Below are 21,832 nucleotides of genomic sequence, written 5' to 3'. Positions count from 1 at the left end.
TCTCGATAATTCTCGTCGTTGCCCGTAGCATCATAGTACGCAGTGCAATGGGGTGGATTATCCTTTAAGGTTTTTATCGAAATTTGGTGCAGTTGTAGCCAATCTCGCAGGACCGCACTGTCCAAGCACACATTATCTATGATATGCGTCCAGGTAGCCAGAGCCCCTTCATCCATGCGCCACCAATACACGGTGGGGCCGGGCCGAGACAATGCCGTCATTACCAAGTCGCGTTTAGATTCCGCGACATCTACGAAAACTCCCTCCTCTGTACATGAGATTTGACAGCCCAATCGGCACAACAAATCCCGTCCCAACAAATTCGTCGGGGCGGTAGTGGTCATCAAGAAAGCATGTTTAGCCTCCAGCGGGCCGCATGTTACTCGCACTTCCTCCGAAATAGGAAGCGCTTGGGGTAAACCCGAAACACCCAGTATTTGAACGTTCCTGGCCGTAGGGCGCAAAGAGGGCAATTGCCCCTTGTTAATTGTGCTGCGAGTCGCACCCGTATCTACGAGAAATTCTAATTGTCTTCCCTCCACGTCCAACATCAAGGTTGGTTCCTCTGCCGGTGTCATGGTCAAGAGAGGACACTCCTTGGGCGACTCGCCAGCGTCCCGTCAATAGGCCCCTCTATTGTATTGGGGCTGAAACCCCTTACGAGCCTTTGGGCAATCACGTATCCAGTGTCCCATCTGCTTGCAATAATGGCACGGTTCCTGCGGAACCGGTGGTGCGGAGGGCATAGGTCGTCCCTCTACAGCGCCCCTTCCGCCCTGCCGGCGTTCTGGCGGCCCCCAATGTGACTGGTTTACTGGTTGCCACTGCGGCGGGCCCCGAGGCGGGGCCCAGTTCCCCCTTGGTCCGTTCTGCATCCCACTATTGGAGGGTGGTCCAGGGGTTTGGAGAAGGGGTCTTGGTGGATACCAAGTTTGGGGAGGGGGCCCTTGCACAGTCCAAGTTTGAGGGTTTTGAGGAGGAGGGGGAAGAGGGGGTGGTATTGTCCATTGTTGTTTTATTTCGTCCATATTAATTAGTCCTAAGTCCTCAGCAGTACAACCTTCACAGAGGTTACCTTCGCGGTGGATCCACTCTCCGTTAGGGAATTGGCCCTTATAGAAAGGCAAACCGCTCCTCCCAAGGTCCTCATAACCTCGAACAGGTCCCCACTTCTGGCACTGTTCGCGTATGTAGTCCTGACTCTGATCCCCCTTTTTATTTTGATTAAATTGAGCCCGTTTCTCCTGGACAAACATTTGCAATATTTCCTCCTTAATATCCTTTTTCTCCTCTAGGGAGGAGCCCGGGCATTGTTCCAGTTTGTCGCATAATTCGTTGGTTGTCATTCCCTTCCAGCCGAAAAGGACGGACTGTACCTGTTTCTTTAATACCGGCCGAAGCCCCTCGATTAGATATTGATTTACCAATGGTTGGGGTAGCCCTCCCAGCTGCATCGGACCCAGTCCTCCCCAGCGCGCAATGGCCTTTTCCAACCTTTCTCGGTACTCTCCAATTGGTTCTCCTGCCTTTTGTTTTATGGCCCCGATCTTTCCCCAATCCGGACCTCCTGCTGGCAACAGCGCATGTTCGATGGCACCCAGCAGCCGGACCTTCAGTGCATCCCATTGCACTAGTGTTATCTGGCCCGCTCCTGCTGCCCTTGGATCGGCCGGCGGCCAGTGTGCTCTTAGTCTAGCCCTTTCCCATACTTTGGGTGGGAGCACGGATACTCCCATATGAGTTATGTCTCGATAGTCGCACTCGCCAGCTATAAACCAATTCGACATGGTTGGCACTATCTGCCGTGGATCCTCAATAAGCAAATGTTGAATCCTTTCCCGCATTACAGTTAAAGAGGATTCTTTCCATGGTACCCTTTCTCGAACCCCCTGTCCTTGAGCGTCAACTCCGATAACTTGTACGGGGCACAATGTTTTTCTTCCCTCTATTTCCTGACATTCCAATGGGGTAGTTTGTGAGGTCCTTTTCCCCTTACAACCTACCAGTGAGGGGTATAACCCATCCGGTCCTATCGGTGGCGGGAACCCTGCGATGTCGGTCCCGTCATCTATTCCGTTAGCCCCAAGTTGTGCAAACGGTCTTCCCTGGCTCGGGTGGTTCTGGGGTGTCTGGGGCGCGATGGTAGCGGGGTTATAGGGAGGTGGTGGCGGGGGCGCAGAAAGGATAGGTGGTGCCTGAAACCCCGGGGCAGAGCTTAGGTCTGGGGCTGGGGAGGGTAGATTGGTCACTGCCTCCCCTACCGCGGGGGCTGGGTTTTCAACGAGCGACATCAGTCGCGCGTTGGCCTGCTTTTCTATTTCCTTAAGCGCTTCATCCTGCTCTTTATTCGCCTGTTTCCTCAGACCCTTGAGTTTTGTTACCTCACCAGCCAAGCTGGCCTGTTTCGACTTTGCGTGTCGCTTCATCGCTTCTTCCTTCCACCAGCCAAAGACTTTCCAATAGTCCGGCGGGAAGTGTTTCGTGGTCTGTTCAAACTTGTCTAATGTCTCATACAACACGTCCAATTTTTCCAGCGCAAAAGACCCTCCTTCGGGCCACGGTTCTCCTAAATCCTTCGTCAGCGCAACCCATGACTTCCCTGGTCTCACAGCATCATAGCCATGCCTCCGAAACATAAAAAATGCTGGGGTATGTCTAAGCGGTTCACCTGCCTTTACTGTCTTATTACCCATACTGTTACCCATCCTAAGAAACCTTAGTTTACCGACGTAGCCTTGTACTCGTGAGGATCTCCCGCCTCGCGTTACAGCCGTCTACCTAACTCTGAGAGGCTCGCAGCCTTGTACCCGTGAGGTTCGCCCGCCTCGCGTGGTACGGCCGCGCTACCTACTCTCCTGAGAGGATCGCCCGCCTACTCAGCCGTCTATCCTACCCTTACTGCACTTTCCTGGCGTCCTACGCCCGTGTAATAGTTCTGATCTTACTTAAAATCCCGACGTCTCCCGGGTAGGCCTCGGATCGGGACGCCGCCCTTATCCTTACCCTCACAACCCAGAGATCTATTACCCCTTAACCTCAGGCGCCCAACGTGGGGCACTTTCCCTTACGTAACGTTACCCTGACGAGTCCATAAACAATCAGTTGCTCCAGGACCCAAGCGGTCCGTAATTAAATTTAGGTTCGTGGAACAGGTATGAGCAGGGAACGGAACAAACGGCAACCGAGCAAGAGAGAGTGGGTTACAATTTGGACTGACCCCCGGGCTAAAAAGGAAAAACAAAAGAAAACCACAGCTCACCTGACCCGGATCAATTGCCAGCTGGTCTCTCACCACTCACTTGCCTGGGACCGCGTCCCGGACTGCACAGACTGATCCCACCGCTGCCACCAGTTGTCGGATTGAGACTTAGGACTTGGGACTCAGAAGACTCAGAAGAAAGGAGCAACGGATATATTTATTGGAACTCGAGTACACAAGCTTGAGGACAGCAAAGGTTGTATTGAAACTCACAAGAAATGACCAACAGTACAACAAGATGCTCTGAAATAATTCAATTAACATTGCTTTATATAAGGAAAATCAGGGGTGGAGTTAGCTCACAAGATACAGAGACAGAATGGGCTCATCGGCCCTCCCACCATAGTCCCATCCTGTTGTTCAGTTAATTAAAGGAAGTTCATCCAAGGCCAGTCTTGGGTTAGCTCAGATAAGGAGATGGTCAGCATTATGTGGCAACATGTTTACAACTTTCTGTATAGAAAGCTTGCTTGGGAAAGTACAAAGGGAGTGGACACTCATAAAACTGTCAACTTGCAGGATATTGGTAAAGTCATAGAGGGAGGCAGAGAGATAACAGTAGCCTCCAAGGCCAGGGAAGGGGAACTAGAGATTGTGCCCACGCAGGCCAGAGCTCACAGGCAGAGAACTCCTTATTAGGACATTACACATCCTCAAGGCACAAGAAAGAACTCAGTATCATAAAAGAGTACAACAGTCAGTCAAAACAAAACATATAATTGGTTACACTTGGTAATTAGTAAAGCAGCAAGGATATACAAAGGGGGAGGGGCATTACAGCTCCCTACATATATATATATATATATATATATATATATATATATATATTGTTACTGATCGCGGTTTAGATGTTATGATGGGCCGAGCGGATGGTCCAACCGCGACCGTTACAGGATCCCCGACTCACCCGATTCCACCCAAACGTTGGCCGGATCGCACCGCAGCTGCTCAATGAGGGAAAAGACTAAAACGACGAATGCAAAGAGGAAAGCGAAGGCAAAGAAAGGTTTGGAAATACTACTGAATTTATTGACTATTTACACACATAAGCAAAAAGAAAGCAGTCACGTTTATTTACAAGCACATAAGACGCAGGTGACACAGTGAAATCTTTAGCTTACCTACACAAGCTTAATTAACCCAGGACAGAACAAACAGAACAAACTCACGTACACAAGAAGGGTGGAAAGGCAGGAGGTGGATGGCTGGAGGGAGAGGGAGGTCCAAGGGGGTCCTGCAGCTCAACCGGCGCGTTTAGCCGCCGCCGTTCCTTTACAGCCCTGCTCCAAACCGCCGTTCAGGCCCCCAAGCTGCTGTTGTGGCTGCTGTGGACGTCGCGTGCTTTTTGCCAGGCCTTGTCCGACTCGTCTGGTCCAAACCCTCAACTCGTTCTTGGTCCACTCACTCTTTACCACCGACTCCTCACCGCAACCAACGCAACCAACTGACCACCACCACCGACTCCTCACCGCAACCAACGCAACCAACTGACCACCGACTGACTCCTCACGACTCTCCCCTGGCAACCGACTCACTTGCTTCCTGCGTGCGCGCCTTTATAACGCCTCCGGCGATTAAGCCGCCGGCCTTCAGGACACGCCCATCGGGGTGCTCACCTCGGCCCTGGTTGGTCGCGCGACCCTCTGGCTCCGCCCTTGATGACGACGGGCGGGCACGCCTTTCTTCTCCGACGAGAGCACATGTTCAATGGTGGTTTTGGAGGGGATGTAATATGGGCAATCGAGGCTCGGCAATGACGGAAGGGGATGTAAAAGGAAATGGAGATTTTGGGGATGGGAAGGAAAGGGGATCTATTCTCTTTCACTGGTGCAATGGAGTACTTCAATTAATGGGAGACACAGCCTTACCCTAAAACACAGAATAAGAGATAACTATCAACAGGGGTATTCTATTACTTGGCTGACGTGTATGCTTGTGGACTAATTATGGGATGCCCTTTCACCTTTACACAGCTCCGGAGGTAGGGGGCGCAGAATAAACAATAATAATAATAATACAGCACACAATCAAAAAATATACAGTCCTCATCTCCGCAACACTGCACCCTCCTCCTCTTAGGCACGTCCCGGGCCTACAACTTTTATTTAGTGTGACACGTAGGTGTAGTTCCCTCTACTTTTAACCTGACCCTGAGTGCGACAGTTTTAAAACATAAATAAATGTGTCCCGCTGCTCCATTGCACCCTGCCTAACAGACTTACGCCCACAGTTAACTGAATTGCGGAATGGTCTTCAAACTATACACTGACGGTGGGAAACATTATTTACAATGACGCTATTTTTATTTACAAAACTAACCCAGGACCTGTGATTGTTCTTTCTGGGGGGGAGACAGTCTGCTCTGCATCGACGCACCATGAACGCACCCAAAAACGCACCAATACAAGCACCCAAGCACCAATCGGTGCAGTCACCATTGTTCAAGAGTGTTCAACAAAAATAAATTCAACAACCCCTAACCCTGCAGGTGATCTCTTGCTCTTCGGCTCCCTCTGCTGGTTATTATTATTTGGTCTTCCAGATGTTGTCATTCTTTCATTTTCTTACTGGCGGCCTATTTGAACTGAAAAATGCACCCAATGTGTCCTTTTTATTTGATTTTATTTATAGCCCACAGGGCCGACTAGTGTGGTTCACCTGTGGGGCATCGGTGCCCTGTGGCCAAGGTCCGCCAGCAAGATTTTGGGCCCTCATGGCCGGTTCCAGCAGAGGGGCCATGCCCCAACCCATGGGGTCCATAAGTGGTGCTCGGCCACAGACATGTGGTCCATAATGTGGTGCATCGATGCAGACAGCTGGTTCTGGGAATTTCGGACGCACAATGGCCGACCCACGCACGCTCCCCTCGGCACCCAATGGCGCACAGGTCATGTGGGAGACAAAAGGGGAAAGACAATTGAGCGAGGGGTAAGGTCACAAGGGTACACATCAATAAGGCAATGCAAGGCGAAATGCGTACGGAGGGCGAAGTGAGAAAGCTCGTCCCTACCGTACGTCACCCCCCTGTCACCTACCCTACCCTTGCCCTTACCCCATATGTACAAAAATCTACACATTTACAAATTCGTCAGTACTGTCACGTCTTCCCCATATTTCCCCTATACCAAATTCGTCTCCACAATCCCTCGACTTCAAAATTTGCCATCACCAAATTCATCATCAATCCTCATAAGGAGGCAGAGATGGAACATCAAAGCACAATGTCACACCCACGTCATGATGCGTCTCACAATCCAAACATTTGCACAGTAAAAAATAATCAAACATGGCATGGTGCGGAGTACCTGTCACCTCAGGTGAGTGGATGCAGATGGTGCGAGGAGACTTCATCCTAACTATCCTCTAAATGATTTTAACACACTTTACACTACCCGGGGTCTCTCCCTGCCAATCCATTGGCCAACTTACACTATGGGTTCTAAAAACAAATTCCCATTGCCCAAACTGTGGTGCCTCTCAATTTGGGGTCTCACTCCCCCGATTCATCTCCCGGTGCCCTCGCACAATTTCTGGGCTGCGACGTGTAGCTCTCCCAGCAGGTCTACCCACCTGCACACCTCCACCACTGTAGTTGCCACCCGAGCTTACCTAGCTCCTCACCCTAACCTAACTAACTGGGGAAGGCCCTCTCCTGGCTCTGTCACCCCTTGGTGCCCTCTGGCACTGGGCTACCCGGGTCCGTCCTCCGGATCCTCGGGCCCCATCCACAACTACCGGCTCCCAGAGCCCACCTGCGGCCTCACCTGGCCGACATCCTCACAGTGGTGGAATGCCCAAACCAACTACACACACTAACAGGCTACACGCCCAGCCATTTCCACAACACTAATGCACCCATCCAAATACCATTCTGTCACCCGCACCACAGATGCCAATATCCAACCACAATTTACCTGTACTCTCTACCTAACATTTACACTACCCGCCCCGGGTATCCGTGATGGGGGTCCACTCTTCCCCCATTCACACCTCCGCACCATCCACTCCACTCCACAATTTCCACCATACTCACTCCACGACCATCCATTCCAATACTCCATACCATTTATTCCATACACCTGTCCTCCATTCACCTGTCGTTGCACACCTGTGCAATCATACCTGGTGCCACCTGCACCCTCCTCCTCTTCCTGGACCAGTTGGTCAACACAACACACATCACCATCACTCACTCATACACTGCTCCACACACCTGTTCAGTTGCACACCTGTGCAATCACACCTGTTCAATCACACCTGTTCAATCCTCACACACACGGCATCATCTCAGCTAACTACTCCCCTCTGAACTTTGCGCTTCCCAGTCGTCCCTTTAAACTATTGCGCTCCCACGTCATTATCATCCATACTAATCTACCTGCGTCCCCACTACAGGTATCAGTCACTAACTAAACCTTAACGTTACCTAATGTCATCTTCTAGGTCCCTACACACGATATATCCTAACCCACCCGGGCTAGTTTCCACTGCCATAAACCCCATAAACTATAGCGCATTTGCCCCCACACTCTTCTGTGAGGGATGACAGCGTTGCCATCCCACCACAGCGGGGCATCTCTTACTATCAATTTGGCACACCAAATTTCAGCCAATCAAAACTTTTGCCAATCATCTGCCAATCACCGTACCAATCATCAAATTTCGCCTTTTTTCTAATTTTGGAGTCCAAAACACTATCCTCATCACCCGTCTACTTATTACATCCTCTCGGTGCGCCAATTCACGTCTACAGCCCGGCTTCGTACAGCCGAGCAATGAACGCGGGTCGTTTTGTGCCAGCGGCTGGATACGTCCCGCATTCGGGGCAGGGACGGGGGCTTACCCGGGCCGAGATCCCACGCACCACCTCGGCGTGGAGCCATCCAATGTCCCGATCTCGACCTGCCGGCACGTCTCAATAGGAAGTGGTCGCCATGACGACCCTTCCTATCGGGCCGCCCGCTCCGCCTAGTGGAGCCCGGACGCGGCCGTTCCAAGCGAGGCACAGCGTGGATCGCGTACGGCGGTTCTTTCGAAACCGCCGTGGTTCGGAACCCCGCTGGTCCTCGCGGCACGCGAAGCTGCCCGACGCGCACCGAGGGCCCGATTCGGCTATAAGTCGTTCTAACCTCCAACCCGGTTACTGTCGATGCCTCACCTGGATGCTTACGCGCATACGCTACCCCTTTTTTGCTCATACCTCCAGCTGTTCCCATGCTCCTCGTACCTTTCCTTACACACCTCGGTACACTCATTCCGCTCACAGACTTGGTCACACACCTGACCACCGAACACCTTGGCACACACTCGTCGCTCGCACACCTCACCAACACACCTCTTCGCGCCCCCTCCTCGGTCACCTCCTCTGTGACAATCACAGGTGTGCTCTCACCCGCACACCCAACCACGTGCCTCACGACCAACTCAAGTGTGCATTCCCACACACGCTCTACCATTCCAGGTGTGCATCCTCGCTCACCTGTCACAACTAACTCACGCTCCGTGTCACTCTCCCTACTTTCACCTCCACTCTCGGTCGCGCACTCACCCTTACTCTCGACAGCGCACTCTTTCCTCATGCACCTGTCCGTTACACACCTTTCTCGCGCACACTCTCGCGCACCCTCTTTCGTTACTTCCTCCGTAACACTTACCACACCGCGCTTCCATGTACCCCCTCGCACACGCGCTTCGACCAACTCACTCTTGACAGCACACTCACTCCTCGGCGTGCACTTTTTCCTCACACACCCCATGGTCGGACATTCTCGCACACCTCTTTTTTCGCACACCAGACCTGTCGCACACTTCACCAACGGCCTCTCACGAACACCCGGATCCAAACCAATCCCCAAGCCGACTGAAGCTTTCCTCACATCATATACATTGCCACTCACCTCCGTACCTCGTCTCCGCACCTCCTTTGCCACCTGCAAACTCTTTATTTGGTTAGGTGAGCATCACATTATGAGTTGAGCACCGACCTTGCACATATTCCATCACCTCCTCCTGGATTTCTCTCTTAGTTTCTGTCCGTCTCTTCTTAATTTCACTCACCTCTTCTTCCACTTCCTCTAATTTTTGTTTAACCTCTTTTATTTCTCTGTGCGCCCCCTCTATCTCTTCCTCTAACGCCACTTTAACCGTTTCTATGTGCGTCCTCCCCTCTCGGTCCTTCGTCTCTATTACTTCTGTCACCTCTTCCAACTTCTTCGTCAACCCCTCATGTACCATCTGACATTCCTTCTGTGTCGCTATTAATTCATTTTTTATGTCCTTTTGTGTCGCTTTTAACCCCCCGATTATTGCAGTGTTCTTTTCCACTTGGTCCGCTAGTTCCCTTTGTCCGACTGTCAGCTGTTCTACTCCCTTCGTCAGATCCTCTATGCCCCCCTGTAACCTAGCCGTATTATTCCTCACTTCTTTCTCCATACGCTTCTCACCTCGCTTTACCTCCTCGCGTAGCCCCGAGACCTCCTCACTCACACCTCGTCGTATCTCCTCTTGCATCTCCTCCCTTTCTTTTGTAGATGCCGCCCTCATCTGTCCCAATTCATCCCTCTGAGCATCCAGTTTGGTTTCTACCCCGATTTTCACCTCCTCTATCTGCTCTCCCATTTGTTTAATTTCTCGGGCGGATTGCTCCCCTATCTCCCGCAATTTGCCTTCCATCCTATTTTCTAGCCCCATTAACCCATTTTTCATCCCCTCTATCTGATTCTCCTGGGCAGCCATTCTATTTTCCACCCCCGTTAACCCATGTTTCACCTCTTTTATCCCGTTGTCTAACCCCTCAAAATTATTGTCTAACTTCCCAAATTTCTTGTCTAACCCCTCACCGGTACCCCTCGCTTCGTCCCTCATTACCCCCATTTGCTCACTCTGAGCCCTTATTTGCTCACTGAGCATCCATTCGGTTCCCCATTTGCTCACTCTGAGCATTCATTTGCTCACTCTGAGCCTTCATTTGCTCACTCTGAGCATCCATAAGGGCCTTCATTTGGATCATAAAAAGGCCCCAATCCATCGGCGGTGCTGCTACGGTCACGGGCGTGGCAAAATTTGGTGCCGCTACACCCACGTGCGCGAGGACGCCATTTTGCGCGCCTGATACTCCCTCAACCGCCTCCTCATTGCTCCCCTCCATTTGATCCTGGGTTACTCCTAACCCCTCTATCTCTCCCACCGGCATCCCGTCGCCTTGACCAGCCATGGCGCGATTTCAAAGTTCAGGTTTTGTAAAACAAAACAAATTTCGGCCGCTCCAAATTTTGACCAAAATTTTTTTTTTAGGTGTTTTAAAAATTTGGTTCGGGCCCCGAATCTCACTCCCAGACACTAATTGTTACTGATCGCGGTTTAGATGTTATGATGGGCCGAGCGGATGGTCCAACCGCGACCGTTACAGGATCCCCGACTCACCCGATTCCACCCAAACGTTGGCCGGATCGCACCGCAGCTGCTCAATGAGGGAAAAGACTAAAACGACGAATGCAAAGAGGAAAACGAAGGCAAAGAAAGGTTTGGAAATACTACTGAATTTATTGACTATTTACACACATAAGCAAAAAGAAAGCAGTCACGTTTATTTACAAGCACATAAGACGCAGGTGACACAGTGAAATCTTTAGCTTACCTACACAAGCTTAATTAACCCAGGACAGAACAAACAGAACAAACTCACGTACACAAGAAGGGTGGAAAGGCAGGAGGTGGATGGCTGGAGGGAGAGGGAGGTCCAAGGGGGTCCTGCAGCTCAACCGGCGCGTTTAGCCGCCGCCGTTCCTTTACGGCCCTGCTCCAAACCGCCGTTCAGGCCCCCAAGCTGCTGTTGTGGCTGCTGTGGACGTCGCGTGCTTTGCCAGGCCTTGTCCGACTCGTCTGGTCCAAACCCTCAACTCGTTCTTGGTCCACTCACTCTTTACCACCGACTCCTCACCGCAACCAACGCAACCAACTGACCACCACCACCGACTCCTCACCGCAACCAACGCAACCAACTGACCACCGACTCCACTGACTGACTCCTCACGACTCTCCCCTGGCAACCGACTCACTTGCTTCCTGCGTGCCCGCCTTTATAACGCCTCCGGCGATTAAGCCGCCGGCCTTCAGGACACGCCCATCGGGGTGCTCACCTCGGCCCTGGTTGGTCACGCGACCCTCTGGCTCCGCCCTTGATGACGACGGGCGGGCACGCCTTTCTTCTCCGACGAGAGCACATGTTCAATGGTGGTTTTGGAGGGGATGTAATATGGGCAATCGAGGCTCGGCAATGACGAGAGGGGGTGTAAAGGAAGTGGGGATTTAGGGGATGGGAATGAAAGGGGATCTATTCTCTTTCACTGGTGCAATGGAGTACTTCAATTAATGGGAGACACAGCCTTACCCTAAAACACAGAATAAGAGATAACTATCAACAGGGGTATTCTATTACTTGGCTGACGTGTATGCTTGTGGACTAATTATGGGATGCCCTTTCACCTTTACACAGCTCCGGAGGTAGGGGGCGCAGAATAAACAATAATAATAATAATACAGCACACAATCAAAAAATATACAGTCCTCATCTCCGCAACAATATATATATATATATATATATATATATACAGACTTGGCATTTAATATGGAATATTTTTTTTGTGGGGGTGAACTTACTTTTCAAGATGACTTAGAACCAAAAGTTCATTGGAATTATGTTGAAATTATTCTAGATTTTGTTAATGTGACCTTTAAAAGAAACAAAAACCACATTTGACATTTCGAAGCAAATAAATTGATCCTTGAAAGTGATGTAAACTGATATCGAACTCAAATCACGGACAGTACTGTGTTAAACTTCTGTACGTTTTCCAGAAGTATCTCTTTATTTTGCACATTAACCAAAAAAAAATTCAACAAAAACAAAAGCTAAATTATGACTGGGATTACGGACAGTAAAATTACAGTTCAGTACTTCGTGTAACCCCCACGAGCATTCAGGAGAGCACGTACACGTCGAGGCATGCTGTTCACGAGATTTGCCAAGGTTTGGACAGGAATCGCTTGCCATGCAGTGACAATAGCCTGCTGCAATTCACACACAGAGGTTGGCTGCTGGTCCAAGTTGTCGATTTGACGCGTTAATTCTGCCCACAAGTTCTCTATCGGATTCATATCCGGGGACATGGCAGGCCACTCCATAAGCTCTACACCACGGTCAGCAAGAAAGTGTTGGATCATGCGAGCACGATGAGGCCGTGCATTGTCATCTTGGAAGACAAAGTTTCCTCGAAAGGCTGCACGAGCAAATGGAAGCAATGTTTCTTCCAGAATGACCCTGTACTTGAACTGGTTCAGGTTTCCATTCAGAACAACCAGGTCAGTTTTGCCCCCTGCATGAAAAGCAGCCCAAACGGTCACCCCACCACCTCCAGCTTGGACTCTTGGCACTATACAATCTTCGTTGTCGGCTTCATGCACTTGTCTACGCACTCGGACGCGGCCATCTTGACGATAGACCAGAAACCTAGACTCGTCACTGAAGGTCACGTGATTCCAGTGTCCTGGCTGCCATTGACGGTGCTCTCTGGCCCACTGCAATCAGCGCTGGCTGTGTTGTCTGGTCAGGCGTGGCTTTCTCAGGGGACGCCTGGCACGATAGCCTGCTTGAACCAGTCGTTGGTTGACTCGCCTTCTGGATACAGGCACATTTGTCAGTTGCTGCCACTCAGCCCTAAGCCGATTAGCTGACTTGGTACGGCCATTGCAGACTAACCGGTGCAGCTGGCGATCATCTCTCCTTGTGGTTCTGCGTGGACGTCCTGGCCTCCGTCTTGGAGCAGGGACACCCCTCTGAGCATTTCGTTTCAGGATCTTTGACACCTGACCTTGAGTGATGCCATACTGCCGAGCAATAGCATGCTGTTTCATGTCAGAATTTCATAAAGCCACCACTTCATGACAAGCAGCATTGTCAAGTTGACGAACCATCTCCAGAGGAAGCGGCAATAACTTTTGTAGACGTGCAGCAGTTGTTTTCCACTAATACAGAACGCAACAACCCTTATATACCCGATTGTGAAGCCCATCGTCAAATGTGCCTGTCCTTACATTTTGTCACGCCACCTGTGATATAATCCTGTTATTGACATCTTGCTGCGAAAGACAATCAGTGACATGGTTCTTTCAACAAAGGCATCACCGAAGGGTAAAAGAAACTCACCAGATTGATATACTGAGTTCAGAAAGTAAACCCAAGTCAAGAAAAAAAAAAAATCCATATTAAATGCCAAGTCTGTATATATGTATATGTATATGTATATATATATATATATATATATATATATATATATATATATATATATATATATATATATATATATATATATATATATATATATATATACATATATACATATATATATATATATATATATATATATTTATATTTTTATATATATATATATATATATATATATATATGCATATATGCATATATATACATATATATATATATATATATATATATATATATATATATATATACATATATATATATATATACATATATATATATATACATATATATATATATATACATATATATATATATATACATATATATATATATATATATATATATATATATATATATATATATATATATATATATATATATATATATATATATATATATATATATATATACATATATATATATATATATATATATGTATATATATATATACATATATACACAGTATATATATATATATATATATATATATATAAACTCCAGGGTTCCCTGATGTGTTGGATGTCTTCCAAAACTATCCTGGGGGGTCTTACAAAACTAACAATATCATTGCACCTTTATGCGACGGAAATGATACGAGAACACAATTTACAAATCGGAACATCAGAAGGCAGTTCAAGCAAGGGTTGCACAATCATGAAGGGGATACTCAGGCCAAATAACCAAATAGGTTGCTACTCTTTGTCTCAATCTCTATTTTTATGATCAAGCTATTTCTAAACTTTCCTTGTGCTATTCTTTAAAACAAATATAATATATTTCTTCATTCTTTAGACTGTATGGAAACTAGAACGACACTCTTCGACATCACAACATCGACCAATATGCTTCCGCCCACATTATTACATCATTATTTATACGTACTTATGCCATGTTTGATTTAAATCCATTCAGCTGTTCTAAAGGATCACATTTTTATCTGACATGACCTCTGACCTCACACAAAATCACCTCACTCCTCAACTTTGATGCCAAAATAGAATCAGTTCATCTTTGCATCATAATATATTTGTTGTGTTGTATTGTTGTACATAATATAATAATATAACACAGCTTCCGGTATGGACGGAAGTTGTCATATAAGACATAATATATAATATAACAGACATAATATAACATAATATAACATAATATGTTAAGACATAATGTGACAACATAATATAATATTGTTGTGTTGGTTGGGTCGGGGCAAATATAGATTTAGGTAGATCTGCATCTGCATAGGTAGGTGCTTCGTCTGTCATAATAGGGAATCCTCACCTGTGATAAGTTCTGTTTAGGCGGTTTGTCAGATTAAGTGCATACCTGTGATCATACAAGGATGATCGTGTGTTAAATAGTTGTAGGGATTAGGCTAATTCCCGCGTGTGGGAAACCTGTAATCATCCCGGTGTCCCGTATGGCAACGCACTCTTATACATTAGATAGATCCATTAGTGCACACACTAATTAAATCCCCCTCCGCTACAAGACGATAAAACTGACCAGAAGAGCAGACAGCAAGCGACTGCACACTACGGCACCATGGCAGGCAGACATCGAACAGGCAGGCTGAGAGACACGCCCAGGAAGGCTCGTGGCTGACAGGGGGGAGGGGCGAGCAAAGAGCAGGTGTTACGGATTCGTCACTTCCGTTGTTGTGGTTTTCATCCACTGTAAACATTTTTGATTCCATGTACTATTATTGTTGTCGTAAGGGAAATAGAGATTACTATTTTCAAAAGGTAAAAAAGTTAATGTTTTAAATGAAACCGGAACCGGACGACGACGAAGAGGAAGAAAGAAGAGAGGGTGGAGCGAGTGAGTCGGACAAGAAGCCGAGCTGCTTCGAGGTCTGGAGCAAACGAGGGTCACGAGGGAGCTTTGGGTTTCCCGGGAAAGGGATTCCTGCGACAGAGTTGTTATCGCTGTGACAGATCAACCTGCGTGTCAGGTTTTGCGGTTGATTCCGAGGAGAATCATCGTAGTGCCGTTACGCCTCGAGAACGGGCCATCGGCCATTTTGACTCGCGCGCTTTGCACATCGCTCAAGGTTTTTCACTTCACTTCAACCATTCTCACCGCATCCAGACGTTAATTTGGTGTGTGTGTGTAACATGGCTTTTGAGTGGGAAATCTGTGGTTCGCCAATTGAGAGCCGTCAAACGTCCATACCGGAAGGTGTGATTTCCCCGTCGCTCCTCGAGGACACCTTCGCCCATCTTTGGCAGTATAACTGTCAACCCAACGGGATTCTGGTCTCGATACGACATCGTACGGACGATCACTGGAGTGGATCGACTTTGGCTTGAAGCCGGAATCAACTTTGCTTGATGCCAGAATAGAGACATTGGGAATGTTCTTCTTTTCACTCACTTGGAGCACAGTGAGTTATATTGTACGAATCTGATGGTACCATCATAGGAAATATATATTGGTTGTACAATTGATTACTATTGTTGTTGTACTGTTATTCTGGTGTGATCTTAATACAATACTTGTTTGTTGGTAACAAATGGTGTGGTTTCACCATTGATCTTTGACATACAGAATAACACATCTTTCTGCCGTGACTCCTCTCGGGGCTCGGAGGTACACCGTGACCGGGGTTTGGGGAGGATCACGTAACACAGGCCACCGATTGGCAGACATGTGATTGGTCAGGGAAGGGGCAGAAAGCTTCCCCGTGATTGGGGGTAAGGAAGGTGAAGGACGTGCCACACTGATTGGCCACCGACCGATGACACCACGGCAAATCAGTGCGGAAGGCGCAAAAACATGACAAAGAAGCTAGGCACTGGTTGGAGGAGAGGCGCCGGTGACGTGAGAAGGTGCGAAAGGGCACAAGGAAACGACGCACTGTTTGGCAGAGGGAGAGAGCTGACGTCAGCCAACGAGCAATAAAACAACTGGCTCGCCGACATTTTCCTCCTTCTCGCATTTCATTGCTTCTTTCCTGCCTGGACCTCCCTTCTGCCCTTGTCTTCCTCTCCATTTGGATCTTTTTCCTTTGCCATCCGCGAATTTGCCTGCATTACGACGGACGTTGGGGAAACGTTGGAGCGCCGTCGATTCTCCTCCCTGGCGTTCACGTGCGAGCGAGGCTTGCCGCTGAGCGGGCGAGACAGGCGCGAGCGAGGCGCTCAGTGAGGCCTGACGGAGCGTGAACACAGGAGCCTGGGCAATTCCTGACGGACACTACATCCAGACACAGATAAGACGCACCACACCCGAACACGACGATTGCTTTATTTCTCCTTTCCATTTGTGTGCAGTTGTAGTGAAGTGTGGGAGCGCTCCATGAGAGGGGTTTAGTGATTACCGGCGCGTTCTTTTCCTGTCCCGACACCATATTAAATAAACCCTTGTATTATTTTCCCAACCAACTTTAATTCCGTTTTCGTTTGTGAGTTATTTTCAAAGGGTGAAGACATTGCGGACCATGGAGGTAGGTGGCATTCTTCCCCAAACCCCCCTGCTCGCGTATGATCCGCCATTAATTGGAAACGCCTCATTAAGCTTGATTAGCCATCCGTGGCGCACTCTCGGTGTTAACTGAGCCAGCCACAGGACAATATATACTTTTACCAAGTTTGGTCAAAATTCCATCACCGGTTCACAAGTTAGACCATTAACACAATTTTTACTTAACGGGACATCTGACCTTTGACCTAGTGACGCCATAATATAATCACTTAATGTTTACATCATTATACATACTTTCACCAAGTTTGATTTAAATCCCTTCAGCTGTTCTGAAGTTATCACATTTTTACCTGACATGACCTTTGATCTTTGACCTCTTCATGGCATAATCCAATCAGTTCATCTGTGCATCATATATACTTATACCAAATTTGGTAGGAATCCGATCACTGGTTCACAAGTTATCGCGGTAACAGGATTTTTACCTAACATGACCTCTAACCTTTGGCTTTTGACCTTGTGACCCCAAAATTGAATCAGTTCCTCTTTACCTCATTAACATAACTGCACCAAGTTTGACTAAGATCCTTTCGACCGTTCTCAAGTTATCGCGGTAATGAAAACCTAGCACGGACAGATGGATGTACGGTCGGATGGATGGACGGATCGATAACCGGAAAAGATAATGTCTCTGTGACTTCAATCTCATGTTCAAGATGACCCAATAACGAATCTGCGAACGTTTATATGACTGGGATTAAAACTCAAATTCGATTTTCTGGTTGCTTCATTAATGACACACAGGTGCGTCGCTGATGTGGTGGCCCAGTGATAGAATTTAGCCAAAACCACCGGCACATGATGGCCTACTATTATTAAGGTAGTGTGGAATATTTGGGGGTCACAAGAGAATGTTAACGGATGTGACAGTTGACCAGCAAGATGCACGAAACATGTACAAATAAATTGCCCATTGTACAAGTCGGTCCTTTTATTGTGTCCGTCACCAATGGCATCTGTGACATCAGTGTGTACAAAGGAAAGGTACTTTTTTTGGACTTCATAGTGCTATCCGCAAGTTTTACCAGGACGTTTTTAGTCGAGCCTGGATTCGCCGTGCTCCTTTATTCAGCTTCGAGGAGTAACAAGAGCTGCTCATTCATGTTCTACAACTGGCACTGAAACGACCATATCAAAGACCTTTTTGTTCGATTAAATTCTTTCCGGACACTGAACTGGCCTGAAGCCTGTTCCTTTAGCTCAGGATGTGGAGAAAAACTGGCTTCACATTTGAGCAGAACGCCCAGCTGTCTCTTTTACGCTTCTTGAGTATCAACTTATTCATGTCCGACTCCAGTTGATAAAGGGGAAAGCGAAAGAAGGGTTTCTCCAATGGCCTCATGTCAGATCACCAATTCGGTTTCAGACCAGGTCACTCCACCTTGGACATGCTGAAATTTGTCGCAAAATAAACATTCGTGACATTGGGGAGGACGGTCTTTGCGTATCGCCGGTCGATGCATATAAGTGCGATGTCTGCATCACTTGAAGATGCAGTAGTTCCTTGTACTCTTGCCAGTCGACTGGCAGAATACTTCAGGCGACAGTTCCAACGTCATCGAGCACGATTTCTGGACAGGGTGTTCGCAATGCCATCTCCTTCATCAAGCCGGCATATGTCTACTAGTACTGGCTGCTGGCCAAATTCACCGAAATTTGTCAAATTTTCACCAAATTGTCATAGCCACCAAGCTCCAGCATCTATCCGTTAAGATTAGAATCTGCTGGACACTGAAGTGGTGCGGGGAAATGTTCTTGTCATAAAGCACACGTGGTCCAATCAACAATATCAGGTGCGGACCTAAATATCCGCAGACTCTCACTGTCAAGAAGTTTAAACCTCTTTACTGATATGATGCGGATATGATCTTTGCTGATATGATGATATGATGACATGATATGATCTTTGCTGATATGATGATATGATGACATGATATGATCTTTGCTGATATGATGTGGATATGATCTTTGCTGATATGATGATATGATGACATGATATGATCTTTGCTGATATGATGATATGATGCTGATATGATATGACGCTGATATGATCTTTGCTGATAAGATGATATGATCTTTGCTGATATGATGATATGATCTTTGCTGATATGATGACATGATATGATCTTTGCTGATATGATGATATGATGCTGATATGATATGACGCTGATATGATCTTTGCTGATATGATGATATGATCTTTGCTGATATGATGATATGACGCTGATATGATCTTTGCTGATATGATGATATGATGCTGATATGATCTTTGCTGATATGATGATATGACGCTGATATGATCTTTGCTGATATGATATGATATGATCTTTGCTGATATGATGATATGACGCTGATATGATCTTTGCTGATATGATGCTACTATATGATCTTTGCTGATATGATGCTACGATATGATCTTTGCTGATATGATGATATGATATGATCTTTGCTGATATTATGGTATGATATGATCTTTGCTGATATGATGATATGATGCTGATATGATCTTTGCTGATATGATATGATATGATCTTTGCTGATATGATATGATATGATCTTTGCTGATATGATGATATGATATGATCTTTGCTGATATGATGATATGATATGATCTTTGCTGATATGATGATATGACGCTGATATGATATTTGCTGATATGATATGATCTTTGCTGATATGATATGATATGATCTTTGCTGATATGATGATATGATCTTTGCTGATATGATATGATATGATCTTTGCTGATATGATGGTATGATATGATCTTTGCTGATATGATATGATATGATCTTTGCTGATATGATGATATGATATGATCTTTGCTGATATGATATGATCTTTGCTGATATGATGATATGATATGATCTTTGCTGATATGATGATATGATATGATCTTTGCTGATATGATGATATGACGCTGATATGATATTTGCTGATATGATGATATGATATGATCTTTGCTGATATGATATGATATGATCTTTGCTGATATGATGATATGATATGATCTTTGCTGATATGATATATGATCTTTGCTGATATGATGGTATGATGATCTTTGCTGATATGATGATATGACGCTGATGTGATCTTTGCTGATATGATGATATGACACTGATATGATCTTTGCTGATATGATGCCGATATGATCTTTGCTGATATGATGATATGACGCCGATATGATCTTTGCTGATATGATGATATGACACTGATATGATCTTTGCTGATATGATGATATGACGCCGATATGATCTTTGCTGATATGATGATATGATGCTGATATGATCTGCTCGGCCGTCTGCAAAGAAACCAAAACAAATTATATAATTACTAAAATTAATGGATACTAGGACGTGCCCGTACGTGGGTGCCCGTTCCTTGCCAAAAAAAAAAAAAAAATGTCTTCGCCCATGCATGCATGGGCGTGCCCATGGGCTCATGGGCGTGCCCGTAAGTGCGTGATGTGACCGTACAATGAATGTATCGTCCCGACGCCGCAGCTCGGATGGCGCTGCAGTTAATCGGGCCTGTATCGGCAGAGTTATTATAAACGTGTACTACAATCGATCGTACCTTACAACAATCAACACAGATTGCAACGTCAAATAAATGAATACGCTCTCAAATGTGCCGTCCGAGGCAGCGTCTGCTCGCCACGTTCAGCATCAGTACGTCGTCACTATGACTATCCGTAAGTCCGGAATTGACGTCCTCATTTGACTGTCCGGAAGGTCGCATATCGCAGTTACGATGAATCGCAAATTAGTTTTAATTAGTTTTAAAACATAGTTTAACGCCAACATAGCGCCAACATAGTTTGCCAACGTGAAATAAATGAATACGCTCTCAAATGTGCCGTCCGAGGCAGAGTCTGTTCGCCACGTTCGGCACACGTGATAGCTCGCTGCTCTCTGATTGGTTGAATCGTTTTTTGGACATAGCTCGGTAACTACTTGTCCGATTAATATGAAACCTTGAAAAGGCACATCCTCAGGTCCCCAGCAATATACCTGGCAAGTTTCAAGTATATCGGACCCGTGGTTGTCGAGAAACAGCGGTCACAGACACACACACATACACACACACATACACACACACATACACACAGAGATTACTGGAATTATAGATAGATACATTGTTTTAGAATAAATGATGGTGGCATTGGATTCATTATGTCTGAAAACATAGAAAAGGCCACTTCATTCATGTTTTATGTCATATATTGCCAAAGATATGCGACTTAATGGCTTTTCGCAATTTGTGAGGTGGCCATCATGGATTTTTCCTATTTATGGTCGTCAGGGGACGTATTCAGCTTGGCACAATAGCTGAGATCATTTAGCATATAATTATAGAACATGATATATGCCAATCTTGGTGCTTTTACCACAAAAGCCACAATTTTATCATACATCCGCCCCACGATTATGTCTGCCTCCTGCAGGGAGGGGACACGGAAGAAAAACTTTTTCTTTCCAACAGTTAAAATTGCACCCCATCCCTTCATTTCAGAGACAATCCTCTCCAAATTAGGCATGGAACTATCTTGGTCCAACACACGCAGAACCGTTTAAATATATATATATATATATATATATATATATATATATATATATATATATATATATATATATATATATATATATATATATATATATATATATATATATCGAGGACACCATTCCAAGTTTGGGGGTCAAAGGTGAAAGAAGAATCACACATTTTGCTTTGCCAATCTCGTGTATGCGTCGAGAGAGATTCAATTTGGCACAAAATTGCTTTCAAATAGTTCCCAAAGGGATGAGAAG

At 46.4% G+C, this 21,832-nt stretch overlaps 1 protein-coding gene across 1 annotated transcript in view; it reads right to left on the bottom strand.

Annotated features, from left to right (window-relative positions):
* LOC144892387 (uncharacterized) overlaps window positions 1–21,832 on the bottom strand; it is a 77,777-nt gene that overhangs the window by 14,842 nt on the left and 41,103 nt on the right. The window contains exon 3 of the mRNA XM_078778803.1: window positions 15,042–15,136. Coding sequence (XP_078634929.1) covers window positions 15,042–15,136 — 95 coding nt within the window. The remainder of the gene's footprint in view (window positions 1–15,041; window positions 15,137–21,832) is intronic.

This window comes from Myxine glutinosa, chromosome 5 (assembly GCF_964187855.1).
Source record: "Myxine glutinosa chromosome 5, kmMyxGlut1.1, whole genome shotgun sequence".
Lineage (NCBI taxonomy): Eukaryota > Metazoa > Chordata > Myxini > Myxiniformes > Myxinidae > Myxine > Myxine glutinosa.
This window is presented reverse-complemented; position numbering and strand designations above follow the sequence as displayed.